Source organism: Giraffa tippelskirchi, chromosome 14, assembly GCF_054371585.1.
Source record: "Giraffa tippelskirchi isolate mGirTip1 chromosome 14, T2T-mGirTip1v1.2.pri, whole genome shotgun sequence".
Lineage (NCBI taxonomy): Eukaryota > Metazoa > Chordata > Mammalia > Artiodactyla > Giraffidae > Giraffa > Giraffa tippelskirchi.
In genome coordinates this window covers 55061732-55073982 of record NC_137288.1, presented here as the reverse complement: position 1 = coordinate 55073982, position 12251 = coordinate 55061732, and the positions used below count along the sequence as shown (strand labels likewise).

At 44.3% G+C, this 12251-nt stretch overlaps 2 protein-coding genes across 14 annotated transcripts in view; one reads left to right on the top strand and one right to left on the bottom strand.

The window, feature by feature from the left end:
* Positions 1–1568: 1568 nt before the first annotated feature.
* On the bottom strand, positions 1569–11650 carry PSMG2 (proteasome assembly chaperone 2). 5 transcript variants are annotated; one of them, XM_081561743.1, is made up of 7 exons: positions 10840–11231; positions 8441–8612; positions 6594–6652; positions 5250–5368; positions 4198–4371; positions 2693–2813; positions 1569–1879 (listed from the first exon to the last, which is right to left on the bottom strand). In XM_081561743.1, exons 2-7 carry the CDS (start codon positions 8547–8549, stop codon positions 1787–1789), a joined length of 675 nt encoding a protein of 224 aa, XP_081417869.1. In that variant the 5' UTR covers positions 8550–8612; positions 10840–11231; the 3' UTR covers positions 1569–1786. The 5 variants fall into 5 exon arrangements, with proteins under 5 accessions (XP_081417869.1, XP_081417867.1, XP_081417868.1 ...); XM_081561741.1 differs by having other exon boundaries at positions 11155–11231; XM_081561742.1 differs by lacking the exon at positions 10840–11231 and adding an exon at positions 10608–10755.
* The window catches only part of CEP76 (centrosomal protein 76), a 21690-nt gene continuing 20998 nt past the window's right edge, over positions 11560–12251 (top strand). For 7 of the 9 annotated variants that reach the window (XM_081561723.1, XM_081561727.1, XM_081561724.1 and 4 more), the window contains exon 1: positions 11560–11669. In XM_081561723.1, coding sequence (XP_081417849.1) covers positions 11607–11669 — 63 coding nt within the window. In that variant the 5' untranslated portion in view covers positions 11560–11606. The other 2 variants (XM_081561729.1, XM_081561725.1) reach the window with 2 other exon arrangements.

The window sequence follows — 12251 nt, the reverse complement described above, 5'->3', positions numbered from 1 at the left end:
AACTTTCATTGACTTTTTTCTATTCTTCTTCTCTACTGTTTGTTGTTTCCTTCTTTCTACTAACTTTGGGTTAAAGTTCTTCTTTCCTGAAGTATAAAGTGCGATTGTTGATTTGAGAAATTTTTTATTTTAATGTCAGTGTTTACTGTTGTAAACTTCTTTCTTACTACTGCATCCCACAAATGTGCGTATACTGTGCTTTCATTTTCATTTGTATGAAGATATTTACTAGTTTCACTTGTGAAGTGTTCTTTGACCCACTGGTTGTTCAAAAATGTGTTAATTTGCTCTTATTTGTGAATCTCTTTTTTTAACAGCTATTGACTTAACAGTTTCATTCCATATTAGTCAGAAAAGATACTTGGTATGATTTCAGTGTGGTTTAATTTGTTAACTGTCTTTTTTGTGGCCTAACGTGATCTATCATGGAGAATGTTCCATGTACACTTGAGAAGAACGTGTGTTCTGTGCTGTTGTGTGGAATGTTCTGCATGTGTTAGGTCCAATCGGTCTAGTGTTTTCAAGTCCTGTTTCCTTACTGGTCTTATATCTGGTAGTTCTATCCATTACTGAAAATGGGTTATTGAATGTGTCATGGTCTATTTCTCCCTTCAGTTTTGCCAATGTTTGCTTTGTATATTTGGGTGCTCTGATGTTAGAAGCCTATACATTAATAATTGTTATATCTTCCTTGTGTATTAACCCTTTTATCTTATAAAATGTCCTTTTCTCTGGTTTTTGACTTAAAAGTCTGTTTTGTCTGATATTAGTGTAGCCACCCCTGCTATCTTTCAGTTATCATTTGTGTGGAATATCCTTTCCCTACCCTAACCTATAGTAGTTTCCAAAAAGGGAACATATCAGACTATAGAACCCACAGTAACTTATCAGAAATAAATCATTTACTGAATGTTGTGGAGTAGGGTGGGGCTTTCCCGGTGGCTCAGTGGTAAAGAATCCGCCTGCAATGCAGTAACCTCGGAGACTTGGGTTTGATCCCTGCGTTGGGAAGATCCCCTGGATGGCAGGAAATGGCAACCCACTCCAGTATTCTTGCCTGGGAAACCCCATGGACAGAGGAACCTGGCAGGCTATACAGTCCATGGGGCGACTAAACAACACGGAGTAGGGTGTGCCCCTTAACATCATAAGCCCTTTTTTTACAGATTAGAAAGCCAAGGCACAGAGGTAATGTGACAAAATAGCAGGTAAAAAGGGACTGGTATGTATTAGGCATGCAAAAATGAAAACCTTTTCTTTCATATTAAAATTCTCAGTAATTGCCCTGGGGCAATTATTCTGGATGGAGGACCAAAGAACACAGCAGCTTCTAGGAGCTGGAAAGGGTAGGAAACGATTCTCTCCAAGACCCTCCAGAGGAAACGCAGTCCTGCCAGCACCGTGACTGGCCCAGGGAGACCTATTCTGGACTTCTGACGTCCACAATTTTAAGATAATAGACTTGTTTTGTCTTAAGTTACCCAGTTTATGATAATTTGTTACAGCAGACATAGGAAACTAACATAGAAGTCTGAGTCAAAAAAAAAAAAAAAACATAAAAGAACACATTTTAGATAAAACTACTTAGAAAACAATTTATTGCACAAAATTTACATTTGTTGTAGATGATGGAAAACATGGTAAAAACAACCTTGTGTTAATCTATTTTTCCTGGAGATTTTTCTGTGGAAAGTAAAGATTTCCTAATACATTCTTTTTATACAGTTGTTTACCAGTTGTGTTGGTAGTAAGCATCTTGGGAAGTAAGGTATAAAACTGAAACAGATCAGAAGAGCGCAGGGGGAAGACCACTGCCGAAGAGTAACCTCCAGGAACTGGGCATTTTCCAGGGCAGGGAAGATGCTGTGGGGTCCTCACACTGCAAGTGAAGAACAGAGTATCAGTCCTTCAGCTTTACCGCTCCCTCTCCCTTTAACACATACTACAAAACTCTCTCGTCTGTTCCTTTTGGTTTTGACACTTCTAGCTTTTATTGTAAGGAAAAAACAATGAAGAAAAAGTAATACAAAAGTAATACATTTGTCTTTATATCAGCTGAAGATAAGTTCCCTCAAATTCCAAATCATAAAGATATGCCAGAATGGCTGTGAATGGAGTCCACGGAGCAAAATCAAATTCAAAAGAAATAGGGGTTAAAAAAAAAAAAATCAGTGTTGCGTGATTTGCATCAGTTTGTTCAGTGAAAAGGCGTGAATTAAAAAGACAATCACCTGCTATATAAAGCAGGCTTCGTTTACTTCTGTTATGCCTAAAGGCTAACTGATTTCCCTAGTGTAATGCTCTTATTTTGTAATAGAGAAAGTATTTTAATTATAACGCGTGTCCAATAGCTACAGTATTGCTCCCATAGCTGTATGTTTTACTTAAAAAAGAAAAAAAAAATCCTGAATTCCAAAGAGGACTTGTTTATCCTTATAAAAAGCTGTCTGCTATAATTAATGCAACACTAAGAATGAATACAATGAAGTACTTAAGATCTTCCTTTATTTTTTTAAAAATCAGTCTTAATGGTTAGCTGCTTTCTTTTTAAAAGTTCAACCTAAATTTTGTATAAAGATGTCTATATTTAACATAAACTTTCACTTATTTGGTCTACTTATATAGTATATAAAAATGCAAGTTTATGAATACCTAACCAGAGCAATCAGGCTTAAGCTTTAGTAAAACTTACATGTGGTTTGATTATCTGAAGCCATTCATTGAGATATTCAACCAGACCCAGAGCATCTGGGATGTTGTCTCCTTCTGAAACGAACTTCAGCAGAATAGCGATTGGGATTTCTTTAGAACAGCTGCAGCAAGTGAAAAGAACAATCAGGTATTCTTCCTGCTTCCCGATGGCAGTTCCACTGTGCCCGTGTTCATACAGAGATGATCAGCCAGGTTGTATGCAAGGAGATGCCATACCATCTATGTGTGGGAACAGAACTGGGAGCCATGTAACACTCACCCTGGGCACACGCACCTTCCTGCCTCACGGCAAGATTTGTGTGAGAAAACCAAAAGAACATCAGTTTTGTGAGAAATATCTTTAAACAGTATAGACTCTACAGCTGCAGTATCCTGCAGAGGCAAGTATTTACTTCAACTATATTTTAAAGACGAAGGGAAGAAAGCAGACCAAAAAACTAGTCATGGTAGTTACTTCTGGGTGACAGAGCTGAGTATTTTAAATATCGTTTGTTTGGACAGTTCTACATTTTCCAAATGTTCCATGAGAAGTGTTTCTCTCAGCACTTTCTCTAGTGCTGCTAACTTTGTGAGCAAAGTCACAAAGCTGCCCAGGGACAGCTCTCTGGCCTTATGGTTCCACCCTGCACTTGTGCGCTCAGGGCTGAGAGGCTCAGGCAGCCCACCGGTCCTCTTCCGCGGCTGCTGCCCCTCTGGTTTTCTGCCGCCTCCTCTCCAGCCATGTTAGCGCCTGAACTCGGTTCAGCCCCTTGAACTGTGAGCAAACACATTCCTTTGTTTCAGCTCCTCAGTCTATGACCTGACAGCAGTGTAGGCACAGGTGACGTGGCCTGAACAGAGCAAGAGAACAGTTCAAAGCTGGTGGTCTGCAGAGCAGGTGGGAGTGACTAGGTAGTTGGGGCTTCAGGGCTGTGGTGTGAGAGGAGGTGAAATATACTATGGGTGTAAGCCAGACAGGAAAGACGGGAGACAGACTAGGCAAAAAGAAACGTTGGAGGAAATGATGGTTCTAACAGGAGATACACTTTCAGGTATAAGAAAGGAGTTATTACTTACTGAGTGCAGATCTGTTTAGAATGATGGCAAAATCCTGAAGGTGGATGGTGCTGATGGGTACACAACACTGTGAATGTACTGAACGTACATTAATTGTTCACTTAAAAATGGTTTATTTAATGTTATGTACATCTCATCACCACCACCACCACACAAAGAACTGACTATAGAGGCTGCAGAGAATAAGTATTAGGACCCCTAACATGCTACACACAATAAAGCATTAAATATGGCTTCTCAGGAACCAAGTCTATAACCACATTTCAGTCTTTTCCTTGAAAGCAACACAGCACCTATTTAATGAGGGCATTTTCAGAGTTCCAGCAAGTAATCCAAACACTCCCAGGTATCCTGCTTTCATTTTCAAAGCATGTAGGGAGCACAGACAGATTCACCCTCGGGGACAAAGACACAGGCAGACACGCTCACCCTTCGTCATAGAGCATCTTTGTGATCCCTCCTCCAGGGACACGGACACAAAACTCAGAATCGTCTATTTCAGGAATGCATGGGGTTTTTTCCATTTCTTCCCAGTTGAGGCTCTGTATTTTATTCTGAACACTTTTTTGCATGGAAGGTGTAAGAAGGTACCTGAAGGGGGTACTGGAAAGAAACAATCATATCATTAACTAAACACTCACAAATATGAACATTAAAACAAATAAGAGTTCTTTCAGCAAAAATTATCTCGTTTTCCATATATTTTGTTGCACAAGGCAAAATGCAAGTTCTGACAGTTTATGGAAGAGTAACGTAAAGTGATTGCTCTGACTTGCTACTCATATACTTAGGAGACTGCTGGGGACAGGAAAACAACCGAAGCCAAGGCCAGCATGAAGACCCCATGGCCATGCCCCGACAAGGCCTCTTACAAGGGCCTCAGAAATGTGGTCTATCGTGACAGTCTCAGAAATTAACTAGTTTTGAGAGGTTACTCTCCGTTGGTATTTCTTCATCATGATTTTACAGGTGCGCAAATGACAATGCAATGCATAGCATGGATTTCTAACTCGTGAATACTTTATCTTCTATTTAAGAATTCAATCTGACATGCCTGGAAATTGTACTTAAAGGCAGCTGGAGTTCTGCAAATACAAATGGTTGAGTACATAGAAATAAATAGAAACACTGATCCAGTCTTTGAAAGACAATCAACTGATAAACTTCAGGTACCCTTTCTCCTTTCTCTCCATCAGCTGAGCCCTGAGGTGCTGTAGGTTCATGACACACACAGCAGAGTGCAGCCCCAGAAGCACCCCGCTGCTACCCTAGACCCCAGTGCTGCAGCCCCGGGAACACCAAGGGCCCCCAACGCCACTCCCCCTATCTTCCCACAATCCTCACCTCCTTCTTTCTAAATTCCAGGGAGAAAAGGAAAGGATGGCGTTAAAATTTTGTTTTAACCTTTTAGTAAGGAAATCATCCTAACAACTATACACATCTTAACAAACAAAAATACTTGTCCAGAGACACAAACCTACCTGCGCAGCTGGAGGTCATTACGGTGATACGAGTGGCTGCTAGAAAGAACCACCACTTTGGCACAGCCGCTGCATTTCACCCAGGAAAGCAGTTTTTCACAGAATGACTTTGATTTATACTTTGTATACCATGGAAAGAGTACAATGAAAATACAAAGTTAGATCTCAGATTGTAGTAAGAGTAGTCCACATACTATTTCATCAGTCTTTGTGATGATACTATTAACAGTTTACGTATGCTAAACTTAATAGTTAGTTTGAGATCCACTTATTGTCCTTGCACTGAAGGTGAAAGATGAGGAAAAATGACTATAAATTTCTGCCCCAAATCTGATCAAGGGCAACAGCTAGGTGAAGCCAGAAGGCGGAATGCCTGGCCTGGGTCCCTCAGCACAGTCGGTGTTGTGAATCACAGGAGGAAATCAGCTCCATGCTGAACACCAGCTAAAAAGGTGTGACAGCTGAGGCAATACCCAAACCTTGCCTGGATCCAGAACTGCTGGGTGTGTAGGGAGCAGCTGGGGAAATCTGAGTATTCTCTAATGCTGATCTCCTAGGTGTGTGGTGTGCTGTAGTTGTGAAGGAGACTCTCCTTCCTGTAAGACGTGTGCTACGTGACGCTGGCACCCGCCTGCTTTGGCCTGTTTGGCAGAAGGAAACTGTGTGCACCTGCACAGAGGATTAAGCAGGTGTGGCGAGAGGGGAACAGCTGACTGATCTGGGATGTGGACCTTTCACTCTACTTTTAATGGATGAAACAAAGTTTAAATAGCTCCAGGTGCCTAGTGGCTGCCAGGCCAGTGTGGACACATTCCTGCCAGACAGTGGTGAGGGCTATGAACTTGCCTGGAGACAGGAAGCTACTAGAGGATCTGACTGAGGTTTCCAGGACCTGGGGTGGGACAGCCTGTGGGGCGGGTGGTGCAGAAGCAGAATAAGGGGCATGAGAAAGGACAGGGGCTGGACCAGCGTGGTGACAGCGGAAGGGGACAGAAGCTGGATTCAAGAGTGTATTTTCAGATATACGTAATTTTTATGCAGGTGCCATGGGTTTGAAATGTAATGCAAATAGAATAAACCTGTAATATTCATATGCTTAAGTTTTTTCACCCATGGTACCTGAATCGGGAATATATAGGACCCAAGCTATATGTCCCAATTCCTTTTGATATATTCAGGAAATAATAGTGACAACTCTGAAATTTTATGAGTATTTCTCTATAAACTCAGACTGCTTAACTGTATAAATATAAAGAAAATGATTTTTGAATCTTAATAATGACTCAGTATTTCTCATTATACTGTACTTTAATAAACTTAAGAAGACAAAAACAATATACTAACCTTAATAAAAATGGATCTTAACTGAAGAGCCACTAGCTTCTTTGAAGGCAATGCATACACTGGAAGTATAAGAGAAAACCACATGATAGTTAAAATTAAGGAGTCATACATGAGAAATTAATAATAAAACTGAACTAGGAAAAATTCTCCATCTAAATATTAAAAAATATATTTATTTGACTGCATCCGGTCTTAGTTGCAACACACAGGCCTAATTGTCCCGCTGCTAGTGGGATCTTAAGCTCCCCAAAAGGGACTGAAATCTGTGTTCCCTGAATTGGAAGGTGGATTCTTAACCACTGGACCACCAAGGAAGTCCCTAAAGATTTTTGCCAATTAAAACACAGAACATATGCACTACATCATTTAGCTAAAACACTTTAAAATACCTCAGAATTCACCCAAGGGCTTTATTCTATGGAATAGATTCATTGCTGAAATTTAACTGTAAGAAAATCATCAAAAATTATTTCTCTTCTTTGATTGTAAACCTAGAGGATTCCCCTGGAAATTTCTATCCTTATAACAAATGACCCCATTTTCAAGACCAGGTTTGGTTTCTGCTATTGTTCCCTCTTTTCTCTAGAGAAAAGTCATACTCCATTGGGGTTAGAAGGAAGACTAAAATGCAGGCGAATGTTAGCTGTGTGATAAAACACCATAGCTACATTTATTTTCTTCAGGAGGTTCAGAAAGACCTGAAATAACACATAAGAACTCTGTGAGTCAGTATGTGTGAATTTTTCCTGTGAGGAGGATCCACAGCATTCACCAGGGTCTATAAGGGGCCCACTTTACTGATGCTTAGGAGGCCCTGCCCAAGTTTATCTCCAAGAATGAGAAGCCCTGAAATGACCCAAGGACAAAATACAAAGTCTCCGAGAACACGTGAATTAGGCCCCTGTGCCAGGGCTAAGCTTTCAGTCACTGTAAACATCACAGACAACCCGAGACTCGGGCACTGTGTCTGGTGGGTCACGTCTCTCCCGTTCTACAGGTCTTTTGGGATCATCTCACTAGACTGGTGTCTGTGGGGTGACTGGGACCGTGCAGCATCCATCAGCTAGGGTGCTGACCACCAGGTGTGTTTGGGACAAAGTGAGCTGGAGCTGGAAGCTCAGGAACCAGGGAAGTGGGCAGGCTGAGTTGACGTCCATGACACTTCACTTCTGCAGCAGCAGCAGCGCTCCTGCTCTCCACCAGAGCTTCGCGCACATCTTGTTTTATTGGTAAGATCCTGTTTCCCAGTGCCTTTCTCATGTGATGTAACATCACCTTTCACGTATTCTGGCCAAAAATATTTAGCTTCTAAATAATCAAGCCTTTAATCCTAAGTCCAGTTTCAGAAAATACAGAGGCCAGAGGAACACGGTGGTCGGTCTGTATGCTGTGAGCCGACTAACCCCAATTGACAGCCCAGCAGGGAACTGTGGAGATGGGTGGCATGGGAAGGGCCTAGGCCTCCTGTAGTCAAGTGACTAGCCTCTCTGAGCCAGGTCAGTGTGCATTACGATGAATGCTACCACTGTATGACAGATGACTTCAGCCTGCGTGGGGCACTGCACATTAAACACATAGGCCTGAGCCCAGTGTTAGCAATGCTTGCACGTGCCAGGAGGACAGAAAGTAAAACTGAGGATAAGAGGGGGAAACCCCGTGTTAAAAATCATTCTATCCAAGGGTACAAATACAAGCACATCTCTCAAGGGAGCTGTAATCCAGGGTGTGTGCAGGAGAGGAGGGCACTGCTGTGGATTCTAAAGAGCCACTCCAGGTGCCAACAGACACCCAGGGAGGGTCTGACTGTGACTTGACACAACTCTGCCTCGTGGAAGGATATAACACACCTTCAGCATTTATACTGAGCTCCGCTGAATTCTCTTCTGCAGTTGCGTATGGATTGTTTCCAACCATTGGCACAAGACAGTCAGTATAGAAGTAACCAATCTTATGCATATTCAGTGTGGAAATAATCAGATCTATTGCAAGCTGGCCAACATTTCCAACAGATACTGCTGGCTGAAACAGTAAAAAAAAAAAAAGTTCATTAAGTTATCCAACTCAGCACTTTAAGAAGTTTAGACAGAAGACAACAGTCACAGCACAGGTACTGGACACCAATGCTCAGGTGCATCACACCTGGGTTCTGAGCCTTTCATTAACTCCACCTGGAGACTACTGACTGCTTACTTACTGAATACCTGCTATCTGTCAACCCCTGTTCTGGGCACTGAGGATGCAGTAAAACAAATGGATCAGAGTTCCTGCCCTTGTGGAGTTTCCATCTAGTGAGGGGCTGGTTTGCTGCGGCAAACAAAATAAATAGTAAAATACATAGTGGTAAGTACAATAGAAAACATGTAAGCCAGTAAGGGTGTGTATGCTTGTGGGTGACTACAAGTTTAAAAGGGGTGGTCAAGGAAACAGTCACTTCAGGTGACCAGTAACTACAGCCCTGAAAAAGGTAAGGGAGACAGTGACACCAAGACTTGGGAAATGATGCAGTCAGGCAGTGGGCAAGCAGGTGCGGAGGCTGTGAGGTGTGAACAACAGACTTCCTGGGTCTTCTTTCCATTTGCTTCGATAGTGCCTAAAGGTTGGAGGGAGCTTCTTTTCATGCTGCGCACACACACACATACACTCGCTCACTCTCTTTCTCTCTCTCTCACACACACACACATTCTCTGTCTCTCTTCATGACTTCAAATAGCCAACTACCACATCTCTACCTACACCCCAAACACTCACCTGAACTCCACAGCCTAATGGCTATCTCCACACAGTTATGTCAAAACCAGCAGGTACAAAACAAAGCATCTGCCCAACCCGCTCCCTACTTCGCACTTCAGAAAACAGCAATAATTACTCACCCAGTTACCTAAACCAGGGACCTGCTTCCCTTCCCCTCAAAAGCCACAGCAGCAGAGGACTAATTTTCATTGATCCTGTCTCCAAAGTCTCTCTTCATTATACCTCCTCCTCTGCACTCTTCCAGCAATTGCTCGTTTTTGGCCTCTAAGGGTCCCCCAGAGCAGCCTCCCACTTTGGGCCCTCACGTACCAATCCCCTGGTTACCTCCTTTAATTCCCCTTCCCTTTTTTGAAGATTCTGCTACTTTGGTTAGACCCTTACTCTCAGGTATCGTTTGTTTCTTCCTCACTACTGGATTCTTCCCATCAGCATATTCACACCCTATAAAATCTTTCCTTTTAAAAAACTCCCTTTTCACACGCTGTCACTTCTCAGTGTCCCTCCAGAGCCCAAATTCCTTACAGTCCGTCCACTAAGACACAAGCAGGAACTTCGTCTCTGAATTCAGGAACAAAAGCACAAACATACACATCTCCACGTCGTCTCCCATTTCTTCAATCCAATATAGCTTCCCTCTTCACCGTCAAGGGTACTGCTAGTAACCTGTGGACATTATTTTCTCTATGACGTTTTCTTTCTGTGAGGTATCTCCTGCAAAAACACTTTTTCCCTTTTGTGATTAACGAATATTTTTCAGGGAGACACTTTGATATGAAGTCAAATTTTCTTCCTCAGTACACTATCAAAGCGGCTTATATCATTCACTGATACTTCACTTTTGCTTTGAGCCACACCACAAGTAGGACCTTAGTTCCTCCACAAGGGATCAAACCCATGCCCCTTGTAGTGGAAGCGCAGAGTCCTAGTTACTGGACCAGGAGGGAAGTCCCCACTGACATTTCTTGCGTTCATTATGATGAAAATTGTCAAAAAGTGACTTTTCTATTACCATCGTCCTTTTAAAAACTGATACATAGTTGACATATATGTTAGTTTCAGGTGCACAACATTGTGATTCGACATCTGTACACATTGCAATATGACTACCTCAACAGGTCTACTTAACATTCATCACCACTCAGACAAAAAATTATTTTTTCTTGTGATGAGAACTTTATAAGATCTACTCTGTTAACAACTTTCAAACATACAACACAGTGTTAACTATAGTCATTATGTTGCAAATTACATTCCAGGACTTACTTTTGACTAAAAGTTTGTACTTTTGACCCCTTTCACCTATTTCATCCAATCTGTTCTATGTTGTTTTTTTTTTAATTCCACATACGAAGCTTTTCTTAACAGGTCTTTGTATCCCTCCCCCTCCCAATAAATCCCAGGGTCTTTCTGTACCCTTTTCAACGTTCTAACTTTATTTATTTACGTGTGTTCCTAAATAGACTGCGAACTCCTGCGGACAAGAACCTGGTCTTACCGTTACACTCTGACACAACACAACGCTCACTGAGGCAATGAATGAACCACGATAGAACCGCGTGCTGTCGGCAAGTCTTTACCAGCCCATCTGCGGTTTCCTGACTAATGACAATCATTCCCCAGCTTAAGCGCGGTACAGAGCTAGCTGAGAAAAGATTTTCCAGGAAGAAAGGTACAGCGAGTGGCCCGCACGGCACCAGCGGAACGGAAGGTCACATCCCCGCACATTTCGCTCTCAGCCACCAGGACCCGGCCCCGCAGACTCGCGCGCGTCCGGGGGCCGCTCTGACGCCCGCCCCCTGCCCCGACTCACCATTAGGAGAGTACACCCCGCGAGGTCGGGGACCGAATCCCCAGAGGGGACGAACATGGTTTCGCCGGCGGCGCGAAAAGCCGGCGGCCGGAAGTGCGGGTGGACGGCTCCTGGGGTCCTTCGAGGCCCAGGTCGCGGGGTCCTTAGGCGTCCATCCCACTGCCTGCCGGGGCGGCGCGCGGGAGGGGCTGCGGGCCGGGGCGGCGCGCGAGAACCGGCGGGCGGGCACGGCGCGGAGTCTGCGGGCGGGGCCGAGTCGGGGCGCCGGCCGAGGTGACTGACAGGCAGCGCGGGGGCAGCCCGGCCGCCGTTTGGAAACAGCAGTTGGAGCCGCCCGGTTCCCCCGCCAGCCTGACGCGGCGGTCCGGGGAGGGCGCGAGGCGAGCGGTCGCGGGCTCTGGCTCCGCGGTGGAGACGCTGCGGCCGCCGGCGCGCCCGAGGGGGAGCCCAGCATGTCGCTGCCGCCGGAGAAGGCGTCCGAGCTGAAGCAGCTCATCCACCAGCAGCTGAGCAAGGTGAGGCGGCGGGCGGGCGGAAGGCGGGGGCTGGGCCGGCGGGCACCGCGGAGCCGCGGGGAGAGGGCTGTGGGGCCGGAGGCCGTCACTTCACGGGAGGCGGCACCGAGGGGCTGCCGGTCCTCGGGGTCAGCCAGGGCTCCAGCCGCCGCCCTGTGCCGAGTGTCAGCGTCTCTCTGCCCCGCGGCGGCCCTGACTCCCACCGTCTCCCCCAGACTCCTAAAGGGTCACTCCGTTAACCCTCGGCCACATCTAAAAGGTTGCAAGTTGACTTGGCCTTCGGTCGTTCCTCCACTGCTCCGCTCTACTCTCAAAAGACTGGTTTCAGTCGAGTGTTATTTGTGGGGAAGTGCTACCAAGTGTAATAGATAAGTTTAGAGCTTATTTTTAGAGTTAAAAATATTTGTCCTTAAAGTTTTTTTTACTTTAAAAAATCTCACCTTTATTCTCAGTGAATTTCGGTAACAATCTCACGCTGTTACTTGAGAAACCTTCCTGAGTTTAATCTAACTACTCTCTCATTATTATTATTTTGGGGTCAATATTTTGGAAAGATGTTAGCTAGTTGGCTATTTTTGACTG